At 40.5% G+C, this 25,891-nt stretch overlaps 1 protein-coding gene across 1 annotated transcript in view; it reads right to left on the reverse strand.

The window, feature by feature from the left end:
• The window catches only part of FAM107B (family with sequence similarity 107 member B), a 230,870-nt gene extending 220,500 nt beyond the window's left edge, over positions 1-10,370 (reverse strand). Inside the window, exon 1 of the mRNA XM_039240003.1 lies at positions 9,957-10,370. Within this exon, the coding sequence (XP_039095934.1) occupies positions 9,957-10,370 (414 nt within the window). The remainder of the gene's footprint in view (positions 1-9,956) is intronic.
• Positions 10,371-25,891: the final 15,521 nt, after the last annotated feature.

The following is a 25,891-nucleotide window of genomic DNA, read 5'->3' on the forward strand; positions in this document are numbered from 1 at the left end:
CAAACCAGCTTCCCACAACAAAATCCTAAACACTTCCCATGGCAGTCCTCTGCCCCTTCTAGAGACTCCCCTTTCCTCTAATTCCCCAAATTTCCAAACTCTCACCTCCCTGGTACAGAGTTACTAAACCAACTGTGTCAACCTCACATTAGAAGGAGTGTTAACTTGGTGAGCTCTACTTTCTTTGAAAAGGAGGAACTGAATGTAAAACTAAAGGCAGTTCAGAGCAGGTTAACAGATTCCCTTGGCTCAAGGAAAAGAAACACCTCTAATTTCCATGATTAATATAGCACATTCTTTCAACTAGCCCCTGTGGGTCCTGGAACAGAAGAAATGTTCATTTCCAGCATACCTAGGGAGTAGAATAGTGGAATTTTTTAAACTGAGGTACAATTGCATGTTATATAATCAAGAGAATGGAAATTCTAACTCTACAGATCCAAATATTGAAGGAAAATGGGTCTAGTCAATGAACTGGCATCTTCTTGGTGGCTCTTTGGTTAGACATTCCAGACCACTGACTATGAACAAAGTAAACCTCGCTCTTTTATTAACCACCTGTGAAAATGAGGGCAAAAGATCAACTAGGTCATGGGCAGATTGCCAGATTCTCTCTGACGAACTAGAAATAGATGCTGCTCAAAAGTGGGCTGACCTCTTCCTTTTGTACTTCTCTCCCTTCAAAACCTACTTAGGTAATATTTATCATTCTTATCTGAATTGTAAATGCCAGAGTAACCTCACTTGAAAATGATGCTTTAAAATTTCTTGAAATTATGCACTCAACTTTTATTTCTTAGCTTGGAATATATATGCCCCTCAGCTCTAAATTTTCTGAAAATTTTGCATTTTTACCATTCTCTGTAGTCTTTTATGGATGGTATCCAATAATCAAAGCTGTACAATGTAAATTTTCATGGTGTTATGAGGATAATTTATTTTCTTTCATTCTCAGAGAAGCCAGGAAGCTATCTCTTTTCCAGTTGGGATGAAACTGAATATCTGGATTGGAAAATTCCTAAGTACACTGGGTATATCATGCACTATCATGCCACTGTGTTTAACATCTTTTGAAAGTAGAAACCTAGCATAAGAAATTGTCAGGCCCTAAAATGAATGGGATGGAATTCCTAGTAGCTCATATCCCCCCTCATTGAGAGGTAGGGAACACAAAAAAGAACTAGAAAAGTAATATTTGCATGGCTTTTTAAGTTCTTTCTATTAAAAATTTTTTATATAAAATCATCTGCCTAGCAGAGAGCTTCTTTAATAGGGTATTTGTTTTTTATAGGTAGCCTAAAATTCTGTTCTCCTCTATTTTGCCCACAAGAAAAGGAAGGGAAGATTTTCTTATAAAGAAATGCAGGAAAACTGGTTTGTACCAGAAAATGGAAATGCAGCCTAGCAGAGTTGCTACCATAATGCTTATATAAGGGGGATTTGGAGTTAAGAGTGGAATGAGGGATGACAGATGTTTACACACAAGTTTACAATATGCTTCTAAGTAGTACTGTCCTCTGCAAATAATACTCTCTTCAAGACAACTTTAAGACATTGAAAATAAAAATAAATTTGTTGAATGAGATCAGTTGCCTATAGAGGTGAATACATCCAAGAGCTTTTCTGTTAATAGGGATCCAGGAGTGTCTCCAACACCAAATTCAAATTAGCATGGCCTTGATGCAGCTCTGACAGAACATGACTGGAATCTGAGTCTAACCAAGGAAGCTGAAACCCAATTAATTAAACTATCCCAGGTCTTAACAAAGACCGTGCCAAGAAAAGAAGGATGGGCATGGAGCCTAGACAAGGAGAGCTGAATAAGCAGCTGTGTAGTTATTGGTAGCATGAGTTCTGCACTGCCCAAGCAAGTCTTGTTTTGGCTGGATGAATTGAGCTTCCTAGTCTGCTGAAAGGGTTACCCTTAGAGTGGAAATGATTCAGATTGCTTACCTCCACTGAGTTCTAGTTTCCCCAACAGTAAGAACAGTAGGAACTAAGTTCCAAGAGGTAATAGGGTATACTTTATATAGGATCTTCAGGCCACCATGAAGACTTGATTAATATTATAGGGATCTACAGAGCCTTTGGAAGTAGAGGGGCTTGAGCAGAGGAGTTATTGGGATTATCAGGAACTAACATTGTAAAAGGATTAGAAGGATCAAATTAGCTAATCCGTGTAAGGCCTTAGCACCATGCCTAGTCTATTAATAGTGCTCAATAATCGGTAATCATGATTATAATTCTATACCTCAGTGATGCTATCAAAGTAGCTCCTCTTCACCAAGACGACATCATGAAGAAATGGAAAATCTGAATAGTCCTATAACTGGTAAGGAAATTAAATCAGTAACAAAAAAACCTTCCAACAAAGAAAAGCCTTGGATCAGATGGTGTCACTGGTGAATTCTTCGAAATGTGTAAAGAATTAACATCAGTCCATCTCCACACATACAATCCTCCAAACAATCCTCCAAAACAAATTGAAGAGGAGAGAACACTTCTAAATCATTCTGTGTGGCCAACATTACCCTGATACCCAACTTAGACAAAGACATTAAAGAAAACTAGAGGCCAATATCCTTGATGACAATTGATGCAAAACTCCTGAACAAAATCATGGTAAACAGAATTCCACCTACCTGGTAAGAAGATTAGATCATGACAAAGTGGGATTTATTCCTGGAATCCAAGGATAGGTCAACATACGAAATATCAATCACTATAACACACCACATTAACAGAATAAAGGGGGGAAATGATCATATCAACTGATTCAGAAAAGGCACTGACCAACTTTAACAGTCTTTCACGATAAAAATACACAACAGAATAGGAATAGATGGAAACTACTTCAACACAATAAAAGCCATATATGAGAAACCCATGTTGTACTCAATAGTAGCATCAGACCCAATGATGAAAAACTGAAGGTTTATCCTCTAAGATCAGGAACAAGCCAAGGATGTTAACTTTTGCCCTGCTATCCAACATAGTATTGTCAAACAGCACTCCAAGTTGCAGTCAGAGCAATTAGACAAGAAATAGAAATAAAAGGCATCCCAATTGGAAAGGAAGAAGTAAAATTATCTCTGTTCACAAATGACATACTTTTATATGTAGAAACCATAAAGATTACACACACGCACATACACAAACACACACACACACACCACTAGAAGTAATAAATGAAGGGCACCTAGGTGGCTCAGTCAGTTAAGTGTCCCACTCTTGATTTCAGCTCAGGTCATAATCTTGTGATTCATGAGTTCGAGCCCTGCATTGGACTCTGCACTGGAAGTGTGGAGCCTGCTTGGGATTCTCTCTCTCCCCACTCTCTCTTCCTCTCCTCTTCCCCCACTCTCTCTCTCACACACACTTTCAAAATAAATAAATAAATTTTTAAAAAGAAGTAATAACTGAATTCAGTAAAACTGCAGGACCCAAAACATATGGACAAAAGTCAGTTGCATTCCTATACACCAACAATGAGCAATCTGAAAAAGAAATTAAGAAAACAATTTCATTTAAAATAGCATCAAAAACAATAAAATACTTACTAATAAACTTAGCCAAAGAAGCAAAAGACTTTTATACTATAAACTATAAAACATTGCTGAAAATGATTCAACAAGATACAAATAAATGGAGAAATAAACTGTATTCATGGATTAGAAGACCTAATATTATTAAGATGTCAGTACTACTCACAGCAATCTAACTAGTCACTGCAATTGCTATCAAAATCCAAATGATGTTTTTTGTAGAAGTAGAAAAAAATCCATCCTGAAATTCATATGGAATCTCAAGGGACCCCAAATAGCCAAAACAATCTTGAAAAGAACAAAGTTGGAGGTCTCATGCTTACTGGTTTCAAAACTTACTACAAAGGTATAGTGTGCTACTGGCCTAAAAACAAACACAGAAGCCAATGAAATGTAATAGAGACTCTAGAAATAAACCTTCACATGTATGGTGAATTGACTTTTCACAAGGGTGCCAAGACCATTGATTGGGAAAAGGACAAACTTTTCAACAAATGGTGTTGGGAAAACTGGATATCCACATGAAAAGGAATTCATTTGGACCCTTGCTTAAAATGGATCGAAGACCTAAACATAATAGGTAAAACTATAAAAGGCTTGGAAGAACACATAGAGAAGAAGCTTGATGGTATTAGATTTGGCAGTGATTTATTGAATATGACAACAAAAGCATAGACAACAAAACAAAAAATAGACAAATTGGACTTTGTAAAAATTAAAATTTGTGTACATCAAAGGACACTATCCACAGAATGAAAAGGCAGCCCACAGAATGGGAGAAAATATTTGCAAGCCATATATATCTGACAAGGGACTAATATCCAGAATATATAAAGAATTTCTAGAATTCAACAACAAAACATAAACAACTCAATTTAAAAAAAAAAAAAGGCCTTGAATAGACATTCCTCCAAAGAAGATCATAAATGGCCAATAAGCACATGAAAAGATGCTTAATTTCACAATAATCATGAAAATAAAAAACTACGAGATACCACTTCATTCCCATTATTATAGCTTTTGTCAAAACAAATGAACAAAATCTTTAGAAACAAGTGGTGGCATGAATGTGGAGAAATTGGAGCCCTTGTGCATTGCTGGTGCATTTGAAAACACTATAGAAAGCAATATGTCCATTCCTTAAAAAATTAAGGCTAGAATTACCATACGATACAGCAATTCCACTTCTGGATATATACTCAAAAGAACTGAAAACAGGGTCTTGAAGAGGTATTTGTACATGCATGTCCTTAACAACATTATTCCCAATTGCCAAAAGGTGGAAATGACCCAAATGTCCATTGACAGATGAATGTGTAAACAAAATGTGATATACGCGTATGATGGAATATATATAACAGGGAAGGATATTCTGACATGTTTCAACATGGATGAACCTTGAGGACATTATGCAAAAGGAAATAAGCTGGATGCAAAAGGACAAATACTGAGTGATTCCACTTACATAGGTACTGAGAATAGTTGAATTTATAGAGACAGAAAGTAAAAGGGTGGTTGCCAGGGGATGGGGAGAAGGGTAAATGGTGAATGGGGAGTTAGTGTTTTATGAATGTAGAGTCTGAGTTGATGAAAAGAATCCTGGAGATGGATGGCAGTGATGTTTGCACATCACTGTGGATGTCCTTAATGCTACACAACTGTATATGTAAAAATAATTAAAAATGTGAACTTTATGTTATGTCTATTTTATTACAATTTTTAAAATGTAGCTCCCCCCTTCCTCTGAGTTTGTATTCTCCAACAGATTTCTGGTTATCATTTCTCTTTATGTATAATTTTCCTGTAGAGAAAATAAGTGGTTGGCTCAGCAAGCCCTACACTGACAGTCCTTCAGGCTGACGACTAAACAGTCATTCTGATTTATACATCAGGCTCTTGTAAGTGTGGGTAACAAGGAACTAGGTCTTACAGAAGGATGAATGGCAAAACTGTGTTTCTAGAAGGCATAACAGAGACTCAGACCCTAAAAAGCAGTGACAGCCTAAGCCTGTGGTCTAGGGATGTCTTGGTTACCACTTCTCTGTCTAGTAGCAAAGCCAGCCTGTTACAAAAAGCAATGCCATTTTCAACTCCAAGATAGGCCCTGTTTCCCTTCCTTCTTATAAAACTAATTTTTTTTCATTTGATTTATTTAAGAGTGGGAACACATAAGCAGGGGAGAGGGGCAAAGGGAAAAGAGAGAGACAGAGACAGAGACAGAGAGAATCTTAACCAGCCTCCATGCTCAGCAAGGAACCAGATGCAGGGCTCGATCTCACGACCCTGGAATCATTATCTGAGCTGAAATCAGGAGTCGGACACTTAACTGACTGAGCCACCCAGATTTCCTCTCCCCCCAAACTAACTTTTAGTTAAAAATCCCCAGGAATGATTTCCCAAACCACAATTACCTTCTCTTCCTGTGTCAGGCAGACTACTTTGTTGGCGTAAGAACTAGATAAAACTTAGCACTGCTGTAGAAACTTAGCACTGCTGTAGAAACACTTGCTTAGTGTGGGAACTGTGCCCTTCTTCTACTGCCAACATTGTTAAGGGAGAGGAAGAGGGGAGAAAAACAGCACCATTTAACCAGGAAGGCAATTTTAAAAGAATAAGATAGGGGCGCCTGGGTGGCTTAGTCGGTTAAGCGTCCGACTTTCGCTTGGGTCATGATCTCGCGGTTCGTGGGTTCGAGCCCCGCGTCGGGCTCTGTGCTGACTGCCAGCTCAGAGCCTGGAGCCTGTTTCAGAGTCTGTGTCTCCCTCTCTCTGACCCTCCCCTGCTCACGCTGTCTCTCTCTCTCTCTCCTAGAAATAAATAAAAAAAAATAAATAAAAGAATAAGATAGAAACCCTTCTTCTCTGTATATTCTAGACTCCCCTGTCTTCACAGGGTAGGATGGGAGTCTCTTCCTTCTGCTGTTAGGATGTCCACTGTTGATCCATAAGCCTTCTTGCATTGCACTGACACCGCCTGTTTACTCTGTCTCCCAGTGGAATGGAGGCAACTTCAAAAACTCTGTCTTCAGTCTTTGTTTCCTCAGAGCTAGGGCTGTCCTGGCACACAGTAAGAACACCATAACTCTGGGCCAGAAAACTAAACAGCATTCTGTTGTGTCTCATTAACTCTACAATCTCACCAATTATTACACACTACAATTGCAAGACCACCAAGAAAGGAAAGAAAAGTACAGTCGAGAGTTCTAAAACATTCCAGTTTTAGAGTTATTATCACTTTGACTGAAGGCCTGGACCTTGGAAGATACGGCCACAAGAAGATTGAAGCCTAATTGGTATCACTTCATAAATACATAAATGTGCACATACATCTACACAGACCAAAACCTGCTTTCTTAATTAGTTCACCTGGCGTCTCTGTCTTGAGCTTTTCCTCTCAGACCAGGCATTGTTTCAGACTTGTAAGAATCACTTTCTGGTCTGAATACCAGGTGACTAAAAATAGAGAGAGGGACTTGTCCCCATTTCTTAGCTTTGGTTATATTCTGAGGCTCGGCTCTAAAAAAGAGTATTATTTGCTGTCTCCACCAAGGCAGCTTTAATGATGAGGATCAGTGTATCAAAATGGAAAACACTTTTGCCTCCAGGCAAGACTATAATAAAATACGCTCATTCATCATCTGCCGAGAGGAAACATGTCACTACAAAATTACTAGGTAATGAAAAATCTTGGCAGTCTTATGGCACTTTTAATCAGAAGATCTCAAAACAGTCCCACACTATCCTCAACAAAGTCTTGTCATCAGCAGGATGCAAAGTAGAAAGTGTCCCTTTCTATAGTATAATACGCCACAAATCTAAGATTTTTTTTTAAAGTTAAGCAAATTAGTAAAAAGCAAATAATAATGATGATGATTATATACATAGACACATTTACATATAAATACACGTACACATGAAATTTTAATTTAATTGCATATCGAGTGAGATCGTGGACAAATATTTGATTATAAATCCTCAAGCACCACACAAGTAATAATAAGGAGCTGGGCTTCGATCCTGGCTCTGCTGCTTCCTCCTTCTATGACCTTAGGCAAACGTCCTACCATGTCTACGTGTCAGTGTCCTTATTTATAACAAGGGGCTCATAAGAATATACACCTCACTGTAACTTGGGTCCATGGGATGCTCCCTGTAAAGCTGACATATGACAAATGCTCTGTAAATATTAGCCCCCCACATTTGAACTACAATAGAGGCCTATTTACTATGCCCACGGACCCACTCCCTCCTCCCCCCGACAGCCTGGTCTTAGTTTCATAATGCTTTCATTTCACCACCACCAGTTTGGTCTCACTTCCCTCCCCAGCCAATTTGGGACCCAAGCAGCCACTGCATTTGCTAAGCCATGGGATCCATTCTTCTTTGCCCTGCCCCACCTCATGTTCCTCTCTTCCTTCTGTGATATCCTCAGGCCAGGAAAGTTACAATGACCTCAGCTCCAGTTTTCTCAACTCTAATCCATCCTACATAGCTGTACCTGTTTATGAAGTCCTAAGCATGACATTTCTCTATTCAAAATTCTCAAAGCTTCCCCACTGCCTACTAAGTTCACTTCTGATCACAGCACTCAAGACATCCCACTTTTGGGTTCAATCTACCTTTCCAAAGTACCTCTCCAACTTAGCCAATCTGACATACCTATCCCTATGCCATATCCCCCCACATCCATGGTTTTGCTCATACAACTTTCTTCTATTGCAATGTCCTCCCCTTCATCTCTGCCCTTAAAAATCCTAATCTGCCTTCTAAACAACCAATCTCAAATTCCACCTCCCCTGCAGTGTACCTTTCCAACCTCCTTTGAGCTGTCTCATGTGTGTCTTCTTTGGGACACTTATATTTCATCTTGCATTGAGGTTGTTTCCATCATAAGGCCTCCCTCACCTCTGTAGCCTGTCCATGACTTTGCTCTTACAAGTGGACAATTAATATGGATGTTAAGCTGCTGTGTTTAATTGTTATATTTGAATACACATATTTACTTTGAGTCCCTAGGTCACATATGCCACTAAAACAGGGAGATAAAATAAAATCAACCCTTTGTATTTGCTGCTGTATTTAGCAATATAAGATGGGTCCTGGGTTGCTGGAATCAAAATGATACATCATTGGTTCCTTTAACATGCAACAAATAAAAACTTGGCCATGATGTCCATTCAACTAACTATAGTACTGCTAAAAATATCTTAATCTGCATGTGGATATAAACTGAAAATTGACCAACAAATGTTTTGGTTTTTGCTTGTTTGTTTTTTGAGGTTTTGATTTAGTGGTTCTTGGGGCGGGGGGGGAACAAACCATTACAGTTCTTGCTATAACAGAAAGCTTGGCAAAATGCTCTGTCCAATCTCAGAATAGAAAGATGTAGAAAATAGAGCTGAGCTTCAGTAATTTAAGATAAGCCTGTAAAATATTAAATGAAACTATTTTTAAAAATATGTTTTAACCCTATCTTTACTGTTTAGCAGTTTTCAATGCTAATGAGTCTTCTTGATGAGCAAATCAGACAAAGTATGTGAAAGTAGATGGGAAAGAAATGATTTTTGAAAGTCAGAATATCTTAGTAATGGATCCCCAAATACTTCTCAGATTTTTAAGTCTGGTCCTAAGCTACTTGGTCGGGAATATATCCAAAAACTACTCAAGAGACATCTCTAGAAAACACTATTCAAGAAACCCTGCCTCTTGGGGTTACCAAGAACTTTGGCATGGTTGTATATCTCAATCCGGTCAGAATACTCAACAGTGAAATTTTCAGTAAGACCTCTAAAAAGAAGATAGATAAATAAATCAAAATTATGCCTTTTAAGAGCAGCAGCTTTTTTTTTTTCAAATAACTTCCTTCTCCTGCCTCTAAGTCTTGGAAAACTATCAGAGGAATGCCCATATTATGAATAGTTTTATAGGTTGGTTCCTTTCTTTACTACCATGCATAGGGTTCCTCATTTCCAAATTTTCCCAGACTGCTTTGATACCATGTGATCCCTTTTAAGTAGGGACAGTTTCTTAATTCTATGATCAAGTCTTCTATATTGTGGGTTTTCATATAAATAAATTCATGTACCAGTTTAAAAAAAAAAAAAGCTTTCCCAGACTACCTTACCCTTAATCTTTTATTGAGACACTTGGCTCTGAAGCACCAAGGGCAGTTAATTAAAGACCAATTTTGGGCATTGTTAAGGCCCCAGTGCATATTATCCTTGCCCCTACATCCTTTGAAAACCTTATGAGAATTTAAAAGGGTTTATACACTTCCTGTCACTACTAAGAGTTCCCTTTAACATCTTATTCGCTAATAATATTAACCAAGTTTTTTCCTGAAGGAATCCACCAAATGATCAGAACTCTCCTCCAACACCATTCCTTCCATAACAGCATTGGGAAAACTCACCGTTGGCGTTTCAATAATTGATGGTCTGGGGATAGAAGTCTGGAAAGTAACTGCTTCAGAGTCCAATTTACCGTCTAAGGACCCAGGTGAACCCTCAGGGGTCTCAGCAGGCTGGTTGGCACTGTGGTTACTTGAATTCAGATTTGCACTGCCATTTCTCTCTGAATGGGTGCTGGAATCTCGTCTTTTCTCTGGAATTCCTTCTTCCCCTCTCGAGTGACTCAGGTGCTGGTCTGCTTTGGCCGTGGGCTGAACATAGATGGTGGAATGAGTATCAGCTGCACTGGGCTGATCAAAGGGAGCATTCTCCCTTGTATTCCCAAAACAAGCAAGCAGAGCTGAGCATGGAAATGGATGCATCCTTCTAGATGGAGATTTCAGTCTTTTGGTGAGCCTTGCTTTCCACGTGGACATGACCTGCAGTAAAACATTGCAAAGTTCAAAGCAGGGGAAACTTTTCCAGGGATTCAGATCACCTCCAGTTTTCTTATAGTAACTATCTCCTTGTCTGAAGAGAAGGACTGTCTAGTGGTTACTCCCAAATACAAGATTAGGAGATGGCAGTTCCACCCTCTCTAGGAGTCACTTAGCAGCCAACTCCCCTTTGGAAGCGTCCATCCCGGGTGATTTCACGCTCTTCCTTCCTTGATGCTGTCACTGGTTAAAGAAAGCTGTCTGTGAAGCATGTGCTGGCTTGGGTTACAGTCCCTAGGCAGGGCAGACGCTTCAGTGTAAGGTAGTGCCAAGTCAATAGACAGTTGCTTCAGGTTACCTTGGAGGCATAAAGATAATGTAGCCTGATAGCATTCGCCATAATAGCGTCAGCCTGTGTATCAATAACATCATAACAGCAGCATAACCTTCTTGGGTTACCGCCTTCAAATATTTATTCCTCCAAACAAAACAAACACCACCAACTTATCCATCACAAATGAAGCCCCCCGGAGGGTCCTCAACCCTGGCAGCTGTTTCATTTTTCAAATAGGAGGTACATTTGAATCTTTTGTCTGGGAAGATCCCTGTTTTTTGGGATTGATGTCACAGGGACTTATCTGGATCTTTCCTGAATCTACTTCCAAACAAGTTTCCTGGCTTCAGGATCCATATTGCTCCTTCTGGTAACTATAAAGAGTCGTTGTTAATTTGCTTTTTCACTACCTATCTAGGTCCTTGGTTAATTTTCAACAACACCAAAACAAAATAATAACTAACCAAAATGAACAATTAACACAAGTATTATGTGTGAATGTGTGTTCCCTTCATTTACTGTATGTATTATTTAATTTTAGAAAATAACCTCTTTTGAACATAGATCTTCTGTTTTTCAACACATCAATATGTAAATGGTGAAAAATAGTAAATTATAACCATATTCTAAGAATATGCTCAAAATTGAGATTTTTCCTTAGCAAGCATCTGCTAGAAATGTTAGAGAAATATAATACTGTAATGATATTACCATTAATAGTGACTTTCAGATCAAGATTTCAGGGTATATTACCCATTCTAATTTATTCATTTTCTCTCTCTTTTATTTTAATGTCAAGATGTGCTTTTAAGTCCAGACAGGTGGTGGATATTATAGCACTAATCCTCCATTAGACAGAAAACAATTCCTTGAAATTTCAAGAGACTAATGCAAGGTTATGCTGTTGAGAAGGGCTGGTAGCAAGTCCAAGATCACTGCTCCCTATCTGATCTCTGAGTTTCATTCAACCTGACAGTCATCAACATAACAGCTATACTGGGAACATTGCTCTGAATGGGCAGTCATAGCCATCATACACCAAGTCAGATTTGGCTTGAGGAAGGCAGATAGAGTATCAATGCAGACTTTGATGTAGTCTTTACCAAAGTTTAGAAATAAATGGGGCCTCAGTCAGTTAAGTGTCTGACCTTCGCTCAAGTCATGATCTCATGGTTTGTGAGTTTGAGCCCCATGTGGGGCTTTATGCTAACAGCTCAGAGCCTGGAGCCTGCTTCTGATTCTGTGTCTCCCTCTCTCTCTATTCTCTTCCCCAACTTGCACTCTGTCTCTTTCTTACAAAAATCAATATTTAAAAAAAATTTTTTTAAATAAAAAGCCACCATTACTGAGAGGTTATTATGCAGCAAGCCCTGTGCTAACCCAGGTACACCAGAAGGAAATCTTAAGAGTTGATTCTCCTTTTATTTTTTTTTTATTCTTTCAGATTTATTGATATATTTGTCATTTTGATTCTCCTTTTAATATCCAAGTACAAGCAGTGCAAATCCCCCCTCCCTATGATAGCAAGAAGTCCAGGCTTTTAGCAGGCTCCCCCACAAGTGTTCCGGAGAGGCCTAGAAACGTGTTTTGTCTCCCTTCGGCCATGGTTGCTATCATCCCCTCGGGCAAGGTGACTCCAAGATGCTTCCCTCAGGTGGCTCCTTCTTGGTCCCCTCTCTACCAAGTATGGTTGCAGTCAAGTGAAGATTGGTTAACAAGACTTTATTGAAGGCTTGTGGATGACAAGAGGGAATTAAAGAGAAGTAAAAATCATTCTTAAACCTGGTCTCATTCACTCAGTCATTTATTCCTTCAACTACATGCCAAGCACTGTCTAGAACTCAAGAGACAGCAGTTAACAATGTAGCTTTCAAGAGGCTACAGTTGGTAAACATTTGGGCAAAAAAGTTCTGAGCCTTCCCAGACCTGTTGACTCTCTCTTCTTGGCCCTGACTTTGCAGCCCTGCCACAGTGACCACCTCCCCTGTCCCAAGGGGCGCACCTCTGGCCAGAGTGCCAGCTCTGGCCCACGAAGAACAGTGGCTTCTTTTTAGCTAGCAGGGTAGCTAAGTCTTACCTAAAATAACAAAATTAACAGATAATGAGAGTTTATTATCAGTTGTGAGTCTCAACAAATTAACTCATTTAATCCTCACAATCCTAGGAGAAAGGTGATATTATTAATTCTCATTTTTACTCATTAGAAAAACAAGACACAGAAACTTAAGTAACTTGCCCAAGGTCACAGCATTGCTAAGGAAGAGAGCCAGGATTATGACCCCAGGCAGCCTGGCCCCAGAGTTCATGCTGTGAATCACTATACAATATCACTTTCCAAAAATACATATCTGCTCCAAAGAGGAACTTTCCAAAGGCCTTCAATCCCATACTCTACCTCTAGGAATTTATTCTACAGATATACGTATTCACAGAGCTATGTCTAGAAATGTTCATTGCAGCAGTGTTTGGAATCACAAAATTAAACATTAATCAGTAGAAGACAAGCTAATATATATATTTAAAATCCAGACAGTTGAACACTATGCAACTATTAAAAAGAAGGATGTAGAGACCTCATGTTTAATATGGTTTTCTAATTAAGTACATGGATTTATACCCTTCCCTTTCTAAGAAATCATTAAGATAATAGTAATGGAATTTTTTTAAAGGCTTAAGTTCACAATACCAAAGGGAATAGGAAGAAAGCTGTTAACATACAAGAAAATGCAACAAATTCCTATAAAACAAAAATCAGATGAAATATTAATTAATGAAAAGAAAACCCAGAAAACAGAAAGCCAGAATGCTGAGTACAACTGCATGGAACCTTTTGTCTTGGGCAACAAGAACAATGAAACTTAAGAGAAGGTGTGAAAATGCGGGATTAATTGAAGGTCTGCCTCTGAAAATCAAAAGTTTTCTATACCTTACTGTACCTGCAAAGAGGCTACAAAATGAGTAAGGGAATGAACAAATGAATGAATGAACAAATTAAATCAGATAAATAAGTAAACATGAATTAATAAAAGTTAAGGTGTGGGGGTCAGGGTTTTATTTATTTATTTATTTATTTTTAATATTTTTATTTATTTCTAGGAGAGAGAGAGAGATGGCGTGAGCAGGGGCGGGTCAGAGAGAGAGGGAGATACAGACTCTGAAATAGGCTCCAGGCTCTGAGCTGGCAGTCAGCACAGACCCCAACGCGGGGCTCGAACCCACGAACCGCGAGATCACGACCTAAGCGAAAGTCGGACGCTTAACAGACTAAGCCACCCAGGCGCCCCTCAGGGTTTTATTTAAATTTGTCTTTTAAAAAACTGTCTGATCAGTTCTTATCTACAGCTCTTATCTATTTGATGAATTGTCTAATGAACTAACAAGACCAGCTAGTGTGGATGTCAATGTCCAAGAATGAAGGCCCTCTGCTGCTTTATTTCGGCCCCAATATAATAGCTAAGAGTTCTCTATCCATCCATTGAAAGTGAACTCATAAGTTAAAGAGTCTCAGTCACCTTCACAGAGTTCCCCATCTTCAAACTCTTCCTTCATGTGAAAATACAAACAGATCACAAGACATCACAAGACGTTTGAGAACTGCCAACATCAAGGACAACAAGCAAGGCAAAAGAAAAGATCCTAGCAAGGAAGAATGAGGGAATGACAGTGGGTAGGCAGCAATACCTGCCCATCAAAGTGTGGTATGAGTATGCAATCAATACATCGCAGCTGGGTTCTGAGTGACCGGAGGAGAGGAGAGTAGGGAGGGTCTTTGCAACTTGATCCCAGGAACGTGCCCTTGGTGCCACGCAGGTCACAACAGGGGTCCTAAAATACAAGAAAACATTAATTTGCTCTGTCATAAAAACTGTATACAGAGCTATCATAATGTAAATACTATTCCCACTATTTTTTGACTTTTAGAAATTAAGACCAAGAATTGCATGCTGGTGACTCTCAAGCAAAATTAGGTCTAAAGATGTGTTTTGTTTGGCTAATGACATTTTAAAAAATTTATTCCACCACTGTTAGATCACAGAGACTCCACTCTCTGTATCTTTTCACTGAGTCAGTTCACAAGTTTATATAAACAGAACACTACAGACATTAGAGTTTGTGGTCTAGGGTGGGTATTTGCTTCATTTCCCCCTGGATTCTCTTTCCTGTTTCATTGGCATGAGTTGAGTTTTCTATCACTTGCTGCTAAAGAGTCCTAATCAATGGCCCACAAGTACCAGCAAATCACAGAAGACTTCATTATGGTTACGGAATAGGATAAAAACATTATCAACTTGACAATGGCAAAATAAAGGGAGAGCTGGGAGGTTTTGAGAAATGGACAAGTTGTAAGGTGGTTGGAGAGAAGGATAGGTTTGCAAATACTGTTATGTTTCAAAGTCAGAAGGACTCCCTATGGTTGATGCAAAGAGGAATGGAGTTGGGGACCCTGGGTAGCCCTGTCATTTGGGCTTCTGGCTCTTGATTTTGGTGCAGGTCATGACCTCATGGTGGGTGAGATCAAGCCTCACATTAGGCTCTGCCGTGAGCATAGAGCCTGCTTGGGATTCTCCCTCTCTCCCTCTGCCCCTCCTCCACTCATTCTCTCTCTCTTTGAAAATAAATAAATTGGGGTGCCTGGGTGGCTCAGTCAGTTAAGCATCCGACTTCGGCTCAGGTCATGATTTCTCAGTTTGTGGGTTTGAGCCCAGTGTCGGGCTCAAAAAGAAAAACAGAGTTACATGTGGTATTGTCATGTCTGAAGCTGCAGAGGTGACCAGAGGGAGAATTTAAATAGAGATGGAACCATATGAGGAAGATATAGGGCAAAGCAAGTGGCTAAATCCTCACCTGTCCTATTAGCAAATTAATGGTAATGTCTAGCATTGATAAATAAAGACAAAACCATATTAGCAGGATAGATGGTCATCTATCATAGCAGAATGTCAGTAGATAATATTTCAGGTCAATAAGTTAAGAAACAGAAGTATAAACATTTATAATATTGATCCATCCATCAGAAAACCAAAGACAAACAGGTAAAAGAGGTTGCCTTTAAGGGAACAGGGATAGAGGTCAAGATGCGAGGCAGATGATTCTCTTCCACTATAAATCTTGATGTATGGTTTATACTTAAATCATATGTGAGTATTATTTTAATACATTCTTTAAAAGAAAGGAATGTGGCTAATTTGCATATGGCCATATGGAAAATCTCCAAGATATGTTTTGAATAACAAAAGCAAATTGAAAAACAAGTTATATTGTATGCTTCAAATTGTGTTAAACATGTGCACACGTCTATAAATATGCTTATGTAAATGTATACATATATGTGTTTATACTTAAAGAGAAAATTTATAGAAGTATGCCTAAGAAGTATCTGCCTCTGGAGAGAGGGCAGTAAACATCTGTACTGGGAAGAAGACACTTTTCATGGTATGTCCTGTTGTTTAACTTTTTTGTAACCATATGCAAATATTAATCCTTCAATTTTAAAAAAAAAAAGCTAGCGTAGAAACATTCCAAAGTCACATGGTGCCAACATAATTATTTCTAGGGTCGCAGATAAAAGTCAAAGGTTTGGCTCAAATGATCTCTCCAAAGAGAACAGTAAAAAGGCTGATCTAAGACCTAAGAGGGAATGAAGTCATTTGGTGCCACTGTCAGAATGCCTTAAGAATATTAGTCATTTTCCGTATAGAACTCAGAGGTGAAACATTAAGAGTAGGACTCATTTATTCAAAAGATATTTACTGAGAACCCATGACACAGCAGATTCTGAGGTAGGGGCTGCTATAGGGATATGAGTAAACAAGACAGGACTCTTGCTTTCTTAGAGCTCAGAGGCCAGTGGGGCATAGGAGCAAGTATGGTAAGTACAATAAGGGAGCCCCGCTGGCCTCCGAAATGAAATAACAACTTGTGTGGGGGAGGATGGCTGCCCTCACAGCCCATGTCCTTCTCTGCTGACATTCACTGTCTCCTTGGGGATCCCACTCATCACTGTTCTGCCAGAGCCAGCTCAGGAGGCACTGCCCTCCCCTTTATACATCAGCCCCAGAGAAGCCACTCCTGTCCCCTCTCCTCCGCAGTTCAGCCGATGCTAGTCTGGTTGTGATGGTGGACTTCATGTGTCCATCTGACTGGGCGAAGGGATGCCCAGAGAGCTGGTGAAACCATATTTCTGGGTGTGTCTATGAGGATGTCTCTGGAAGAGGTTAGCATTGGAAGTAGGAGACTGAGTAAAGACCACCCTTCCCCAAATGGGTGGGCACCAGCCAATCCACTACCGCCAAAATAGCACAAACAGGCAGAGAAAGGGCAGGGCGAATTTGCTCTCTGCTTGAGGTGAGACAGCCATCTTCACCCGCCCTTGGTTGAATCATGGGCTCCCGGTTCTTGACCTGGAGATTTAGATGGGGGTTTGTGCATCAGCTCCCAGATTCTCAGACCTCGGGACAAAGACTGAATTATACCACGAACCTCCCCAAAAATTCTCCACCTTGCAGACAGCACATCTGTGAGAGCCAGCTCCTATAATAAATCCCCTCTTATGCCTATCTATCTGTTTCTGTCTGTCCCATTGGTTTTCTTCTCTGAAGAGTCTTAAAAGAGTGGCGTTTAAGCAGACTTTATTGATTACAAAAGAGAATGACTCCTCTCAGAAACCTGGGTTTGTTTTTTATTGTTTGTCATTGGTTTTGTTTTGTTTTGTTTTGTTTATTGGCTGCCTAGGTAACGTCACTGTCAGTGCCCCAGACGCCTAGGTGATCCCTACTGGGAGGTTCCCCAGAGCTTCCTCACTGCCTCTTTATCGTCCAGTCTCCAACTAGTAACGACCATCTCACCCCCCACCACGCCCATATAGACCACCTTAGAGACTAAGCTCAAGAGACAAGACCCTGAGAGAGAAAGGAGCTCTGTCTCCTTTGACAGCTGCCTTTCTAGGCTCATTCTGTCCCAGTATGATTGACACTGGAAATATCCCCTGCCCTGAGAGGAAGACTTTCCTTGCCCCCAGGCTGTAGCCCATATCCCAGCAAAACAATCACAACAAAATTCAGAGATCCAATACCAATCCCTGAAAGTACTAGAAGGGGCCAACCTTCTTCCAAGTATTGAGGAAGGAAGGTGATCTAAGCAAGAAAGGAGTAGAAGATGCAGGAAATAGGTCACTCGGGTGTAAGACTCACAGACATAGTCATGGTTCTAGATCAGGCCAATAACAGTGTCATTGTTTGATTTCACATCCTCCCCTTTTCCTCATATTTATTTTAAAATCAAATGCATTTAAAATGAGGTTACACTTTGTTGTTGTCATTGTTGTTAAAACTTTCTCAAACTTGACCGTTGAAAATGCCCTAGTTGTTGCAAAACTAGGTTTGACTGTCATGGGATGTGCCTCAAACTAAGACTGGCCCACCCTCACATTTCCAGAATTGTCTTTGCCCTTCTTTTTAATCCTCACACAGAAATCCCAGACAATTACAAAGTGACCTTCCTTAGGGAGCATAAGCAAAAGCTTTTCCACTTTCCACTCAAAAGCACAGCTGATATTTGATGGGCTGATGTGTCAGGTAGACTGAAGAAAGCAGCTATTCTCTGTTCGATGCCTAGCAAATCTCTAAGCATCAGGATTATATTTATATCATTACAGCTTCCTCCAAGACATCTGAGGTAATACTGATCTCTCAGGTTCCTACTCAGCTTCCTTCAATGGGCCTCTAATCTTTGCGTGGATTAGGAGATTCCCCAGATGGGCCCATTTCCCAGCCAGGCTCACCATTCTTCTTGGTCCACAGCCTGCCACTCAGGGGTGACTTCAGCCCCCCAGGGGAGGCCACAAGAACAGGCAGGTATTGAGGGCAGTGCTGGTGAGTGCATAAAGGCAGATAGAATTTTGTTCTTCTGACAGTGGCTAGTCCATCTCACCATACAGTCAGTAGGATGTCTTATCCATAGAGTGTCTAGATAGCTATGAAGTTTTGCTTCAAGCAGTTTCAGAGTAAAAAGGCTCCCTTTCTAAGTAGCAGTAGCTGAGCCTGGACAATGGTTCATTCTGTGCTCACATCCCTCCTTACTTAAAACTTACAGCCCCTGTAATTGCCCTCCACTGTGGGGGCATGTGTGGTAACTATACCTGATTTCCTACATGACACGTACCCCAGGCAGATGGTGACAAAGGAACGTGGACAGTAGATGCCCTGGTAGTTTGACTACAGACTAAAAATCTTTACAGTGTACCACTAATTAAAAAAAGGATTATAAAGCATCATATATTATCTCATTTGTTAAAGAGATACTGTATTTGAAATTAAGTGGGGGAGCCTATGTGGCTCAGTTGGTTAAGTGTCTGACTCTGGATTTTGGGTTAGGTCATGACTGCACAGTTCATGAGATTGAGGCTGATTCCGGCCTGTGCTGTCAGTGCAGATTCTCTCTCTCTCTCTCTCTCTGAGCCTCCCCTGCTCACGTGTGCTCTCTAAACAAACACACATTTTACTTTAAAAGGAAATTAAAAGTGAATATGTTTCTTGATATGGTTCTAAGTTCTGGTGCAAGTTCTAAACAACTAAAGGATACTAAAATAACAGTAAAAGAATTTCACAGTAAAATAATGTCTTAGCTCTGACTGCTATAACAAAATACCTTGACTGTGTGGCTTCAACAGCAGACATTTATTGTCTCACAGTTCTGGAGGCAGGGAAGTCCAAGATCAAGGTGCCAGCCGATTGGGTTCCTGGCTTGCAGATGGCTGGCTGCCTTCTCACTATGTCCTCACATAGCAGAGAGAGAGAGAGAGAAAGCTTGAACAAGGAGCTCTGGCCTCTCTCCCTGTTTTTTCAAGGACTGTAATCTCATCATGACCTCACCTAAACCTAAATACCTCCCAAAGACTCCACCCCCAACACCATCATATTGCAGGTAATGGCTTTGGGAGGACACAAGCATTCAGTCCATAACAAAATTTTTTAAAGTTTATTTAGAGAGAGAGAGAGAGAGAATGCAAGCAAGCAGGGTAGGGGCAGAGAGAAAGGGAGAGAGAATCCCAAGCAGGCTTCAGGCTGCCAGCACAGAGCCCCAATGGATGAGCTCTAACTCATGAACTATGAGATCATGACCTGAGCTGAAATCAAGAGGCGGGCACTCAACCAACTGAGCCATCCACACACCCTCCATAGGAATAATTTAAAGGGTTTGAACCCATAAGAACAAAAAGGAAGGAAAAGAGAACAACAGAAGATAAGAGATATAAGAGGAAACTAGAAGGAGAGTAATATTTGTCTGAGCTGATGGAAACCCATACATCAAGGGATACAAGATGGTAAACAAGTGAATCTCCACTAAGACGTCCTTCCACCCCTCCTCCACCACACTTCCCACCCCCCTCAAAGGCTTAGAAATTGGGGCCACAAAATAATCTAGAGGTTAGGAGGAGTGGGGGATTATTTGGAAATTTGTTAAAAGGCACTTAGACACCATGTCCTTTCTCTAGTCCAGGCAGCCACATTGTTGTTCACCCCCCACCTCCCCATGACCACCCCTCAACCCCTCCCTCTCCCCCAGAAGACTGACTGTAACTCGCTGGAGGAATTGAATCAGAATGTTTCTGGGCTTGAGTCTAGGGAAAGAGGAAGGCATGGAAATGAAGAGGGAAGACGGAAAAAATGAGATCAACCCACAAGGTTCAATATCTAGTGAATAGAAATTCCAGAAAGAGAAAACAATGAAAATAATGGATAAGAAATTGCCAAGAAAGGGGGCACCTGGGTGGCTCAGTCAGTTGAGCGTCCTACTTCGGCTCAGGTCATGATCTCATGGTTCATGGGTCAAGCCCCGTGTCAGGCTCTGTGCTCACAGCTAGCTCAGAGCCTGGAGCCTGTTTCAGATTCTGTGTCTGTCTCCCTCTCTCTCTGACCATCCCCTGCTCATGCTGTCTCTCTCTCAGAAATAAATAAAACATTAAAAAAAAAGAAAGAAATTGCCAAGAAAGAAAGGAAGAATAAAAGGAGGGAAGGAAAAAGGAAAAAATTATTATTAGCCTGTCATTGTCTTTCTTCAAGTCATTGATTTTCTCTAGCATTAGCTATTGAGTTCAATATTCCTTATAATTAACAACGCCCAGTTTTCAAATTGCCTAAAACACTGCGCTCATTCTTCCCTCCAGTGCCATCCCATCACTAGCTCTGATCCTTATTCCGGGCTAGTAAAAAGTTTAGCAATGATAATATGGCTGCACACCAGGGGTTATCACCGCTCCAGCATCACCAATTATGCAACTGTTGCCAGATGACTGGGAGGTGACCCACCATCAAAATTCAATTCCAGAGTCTGTTTCCTGAACTACAGCTCCAATCAACTCTTCAGACTGGGTTCCTTGGCAAGCCGACTCTGAGCTGGAGACTAAGGTGTGGAAAGCTTATCAAGGAGCACTCTTGGGATTGATTTCTGTTGGGAATAGGATTGCACAAAGGGAGAAGATGATTTGCAGTGCAGTAACATCAAAGGCCTGGGCTGATCTGATGAGGAGCTCTGGAGCTGGGATGGCTTTGCAGAGTTGTCCCAAAATAAGGCAAAGGGGGCAGCATCTTGATCCTCCTGCATTGACCAGCTATTGAATCCAGGCTGCTCCCAGAAAGGGGGCATGGCTTTGGACAGGGGAGCTCTTCAGCAGCGAGCAGTTCTGGGAAAGGGACTCATTGGAGTGCTGTAAGCCACCAGCACTCCTGACTCTGGGGGAAGGAATGCCTCGGTCCTGAAGAAGGTAGCACATAACATTATTCATATATCCTCCCAGGAGCTCTTGGAACAGTTAGACAGTAGTTTGAGGGAGGAGAGAGAGTTGTAGTTGCGATATAATGGGTGATAAGGGTACAGAGAAATATTATTATGTGGATACTGTTGATACCCTATTCTGATAGCCCAAGAAACAAAGATTATATGTGGCTTGTTATTCACCACTACATCACAGAAAAACTCTGAGACTGATAGTTGAGAGAAAATAGAAAGCATAAAATCCGCTATCTCTCAAGCTCAAAGTTTACATTTGGCTGCAGAAGAAACAAGAAGAAAGACACATCTCACATTAAATTACACTGGTTTTATTTCTGGTGGGCTCTGGTTTCACCAATATGTATATTTAGTAATAATCCCCTAGAAGTATCATGAAGGATGACCTTAGGTTGAGGTGCAACTTAACTAACATCTTTCAGATCTCTGGTCATCAACATATGAAACTTTCTGCCTCCTACCATATAAACTTGGACACAGTTGTGAATTCAAAATGTCATATGAGCCCCTCTCTGGAACCAGATGCCTGATGAATTGAAAACCAATGGAAACAAGCAGTAAGACCCACGCTGGAATGTAGAGCATGAATCAGGGCTTGGAAGCTCCCTACTGGTAAATACCACATAATGTTGAAAATTTCATTTGTGTGTGTGTCAGAGTTAGGAGGTGTGTTGCTATAAAATTGAAATAACATTTTTACTCTTCTTATTGTTGCTGACTTATTTTTTTAAGAGAATGGAAATTGAAATCTTACTCTCAGAAGGTTCAATGGTGTATAGAGCACTTAAGTAATGACAACCTTAGCTTGAAATTTAGTTCTAAATTACATGCCTGCCTCCAACATGGCTTCATATGAAATAAGCAAGTCATATTCACATGAGAAATATAAGGAAGACACCCCAAGTGTATAGAAAGGCCTCAGAGTGACACGTTAGGGCTGAGAGAAAGTAAAAGCTCTGGCAAAGCCTGTAAAATGAAGAGGAACAATGAATTAATTAGATTAAGCTACAGTATTTTTCAGAAATGTATAAACTCTAAAATCTCAAGAGCTTAATCCAATAAAAGTTGATTTCTCTTTCTTGCCACAGTCAAATGCAGTTGGACAGCTCTCCTCCAAGGGGGGACTCGATGACATAGGTTTGTCTCCATCTTGTAATTGCACCATCTGGAATATTCCAAGATGGTGGCCAAAGCAGAGGAGAGGGCTGTAGGAACACACAGGATTTATTAACGGCCAAGTTTGCAAGTGGATCCCATCATTTTTATCCACTTTCCACTGGGAAGAACTCAATTACCCTGTACCTAAGAAAATGAAACAAGATGGCGAACATATAGCATTGTTTCATGGAGGACACAAAGATTTTATTAGATTTTTAAAGAATTTATTAGAAATCTTGTAATTGTTAGTCCTTGGGTCCTGGAGAGCAACTGAATTTAATATCAATGGTTGCCAAGGACTAAGAGAAGGAAGAAGGAATGGACTCAAAAAATAAAAGAGGGACTTTTAGAGGTGATGGAAATGTTGTATTTCCATTTGTCAAAACTCTTAGAACCGTATATTTTAAAAGGAGAAATTTTATTGTATGTAAATTGTACCTCAATAAACCTGCATTAAAATAATATGCTATTGGTACCTCAGGGAATCTTCAAGAAAGCCAGCAAATCAGATTTTAAGCCTGCACAGTTAGAAATAATGCTAAAATGGGGCACCCAGGTGGCTCAGTTGGTTGAGTGTCTGACTTAGGCTCAGGTCATGATCTCACAGTTTGTGGGTTCAAGCCCCGTGTCGGGCTCTGTGCTGACTGCCAGCTCAGAGCCTGGAGCCTGTTTCAGTCTGTGACTCCCTCTCTCTCTGACCCTCCCCTGCTCACGCTGTCTCTCTCTCTCTCTCTCTCCTAGAAATAAATTTTAAAAAAGAAAGAAAGAAAGAGAGAGAGAGAAAAAGAGAGAGAGAAGAAGGAAGGAAAGAGAGAAACAGAAAAAGAGAGAGAGAGAGCAAGCAAGCAAGCAAGCTAAAATGGCACCCACATCCCATGGACACTCTACCACACCCAGCCTGAGAAAAGACCCTCTAGTCCACACCATTAACAGGGGCCTCCACCACCCCTGCTGCTCTCTGGTGATTATCCCTGTAACCTTGTATTTTATTTATTCATATCCTCTTTCATTAATTAGTTTTACCAGAATTCTTTCCATCTTATTAATCTATTCCAATAATTCATTTTTTATTTTGTTTAACTTCTGTTGTTGATTTTGCCCTTACCTCTATGAGATAAGGTCTTTGCTTTTTCCCAACTCGACTTTAGCCCATTTTTTTCAACCTTTTAAAAATTTTCCTCAAAGAAAATTCAAAGGCACAATTTCTCTCTCTGTGTGCTGTACAATTTGGCAGCCAGTTTCCACATGTAGCTATTTAAGTTAATTAAAATTAAAATCAGTTTAAAATTTCAATTTCTTTGTCACACTAACCACATTTCAAATACTGGAGAGTGACATGGCATTAGTGGCTGCCATATTGAACAGAGCACATATGGAACATTTCTGTGATCACGCAAGTTTTATCAGACAGCACTATTCTATTGTTTTAGATGCAGCCCTAAAATTAAAAAACAAAATTTTAATGTTTTATTTATTTCTGAGAGAGAGAGAGAGACAGCATGAGCAAGGGAGGGTCAGAGAGAGAGGGAGACACAGAATCAGAAGCAGGCTCCGCACAGAGCCCAACGCAGAACTCGAACACACGAACCGTGAGATCATGACCTGAGCCGAAGTCGGACGCTTAACCAACTGAGCCACCCAGGGGCCCCTAAAATTTTTTGAAATACGGTTTTGGCATTGTTTTTTCAGTTCTAAGTATTTCATAATCTCCTAGACATGGGATGTTTGTTTTAAATATCTGTTTGTTACTAATTTCTAACCTTTTTTTTTTTTTTTCATAATAATCAGAGCACAGATTTATATATGATATTGGTTCTTTGGAATCTATTGAAGTTTTATTTTAGGCCTAGGATATGTTTGCTTTTTTGTATATACTCTGTGTACTTGGGAAAGGAGTGTGTTCTCTGCTTGGCGTCAAGTTTTTTGTTTGTTTTTTAATGTTTAAAAATTTTTTTTTAACATTTATTCATTTTTTGAGAGACAGAGCATGAGTGGGGGAGGGTCAGAGAGAGAGAGAGACACAGAATCTGAAGCAGGCTCCAGGCTCTGAGCTGTCAGCACAGAGCTCGATGCAGGGCTCAAACTCACTGACTGTGAAATCATGACCTGAGCTGAAGTTGGACGCTTAACCGACTGAGCCACCCAGACGCCCCTTTTAATGTTTATTTTTATTTTTGAGAGAGAGAGAGCTCATGAACAGGGGAGGTACAGAGAGAGAGGGAGACAGAGGATCCAAAGTGGGCTCGCAGTGACAGCAGGGTCCGATGCAGGGCTCAAACTCCCAAACCATGTGATCACAACCTGAGCCGAAGTTGGATGCTCAACTGACTGAACCACCCAGGCGCCCCTGCTTGGTGTCAAGCTTTGATTCTGTATATATATCAGGCTGAGTAATGGCCACAAAGAGATCCATGTCCTATCCCCAGAACCTGTAACTATTACCTTATATGACAAAGGGACTTTGCAGATGTGATTAATTACATTAAGGACCTTGACACGGAGAGGTTATCCTGGACTGTTTGGGTGGTCCTTACATGCAATCACAGTGTCTTCCTAAGAGGGAGGCCCAGGGAGATTTGAATACAGAAGAGAGTGAGGACATGTGGCGATGGAAGCAGAGGTTGGAGGGCACAAGGAGCCAATACTCCCCCTCAAGAATCTAGAGGGAAGAAGATTAAAGACATCTTGGCTTCAACCTCCTAAAACTCATTTTAGACTTGACGTCTCTGGAACTACAAGAGAATAAGCCTGTGTTGTGGGTTTTTTTGTTTTGTTTTAATGTTTGTTTATTTTTGAGAGACAGGGGGAGGGAGGTGGGCAGTGAGAGAGGGAGACAGAGAATCCCAAGCAGGCTCTGGACTGACATCAGCAAACCTGATATGGGGCTCAAACTCATGCACCGTGAGATCAGGACCTGAGCGAAAGTCAGGTGCTCAACCAACTGAGCGCCCCAGGCATCCCAAGGTCTGTTGTTTAATACCACTAGGTTTGTAGTAATTTTAATACCACCTAATAGTTTAAGCTTCTTTTTTTTTTTTTCCAAATGTTTTATTTATTTCTAGGGGAGAGAGAGAAACAGCATGAGCAGGGGAGGGTCAGAGAGAGAGGGAGTCACAGACTGAAACAGGCTCCAGGCTCTGAGCTGGCAGTCAGCACAGAGCCCGACGTGGGGCTCGAACCCACGAACCGCGAGATCATGACCTAAGCAAAAGTCGGACGCCCAACCGACTAAGCCACCCAG

This window comes from Hyaena hyaena, unplaced genomic scaffold, assembly GCF_003009895.1.
Source record: "Hyaena hyaena isolate Hyena2069 unplaced genomic scaffold, ASM300989v1 scaffold_165, whole genome shotgun sequence".
In the NCBI taxonomy this organism is placed as follows: domain Eukaryota; kingdom Metazoa; phylum Chordata; class Mammalia; order Carnivora; family Hyaenidae; genus Hyaena; species Hyaena hyaena.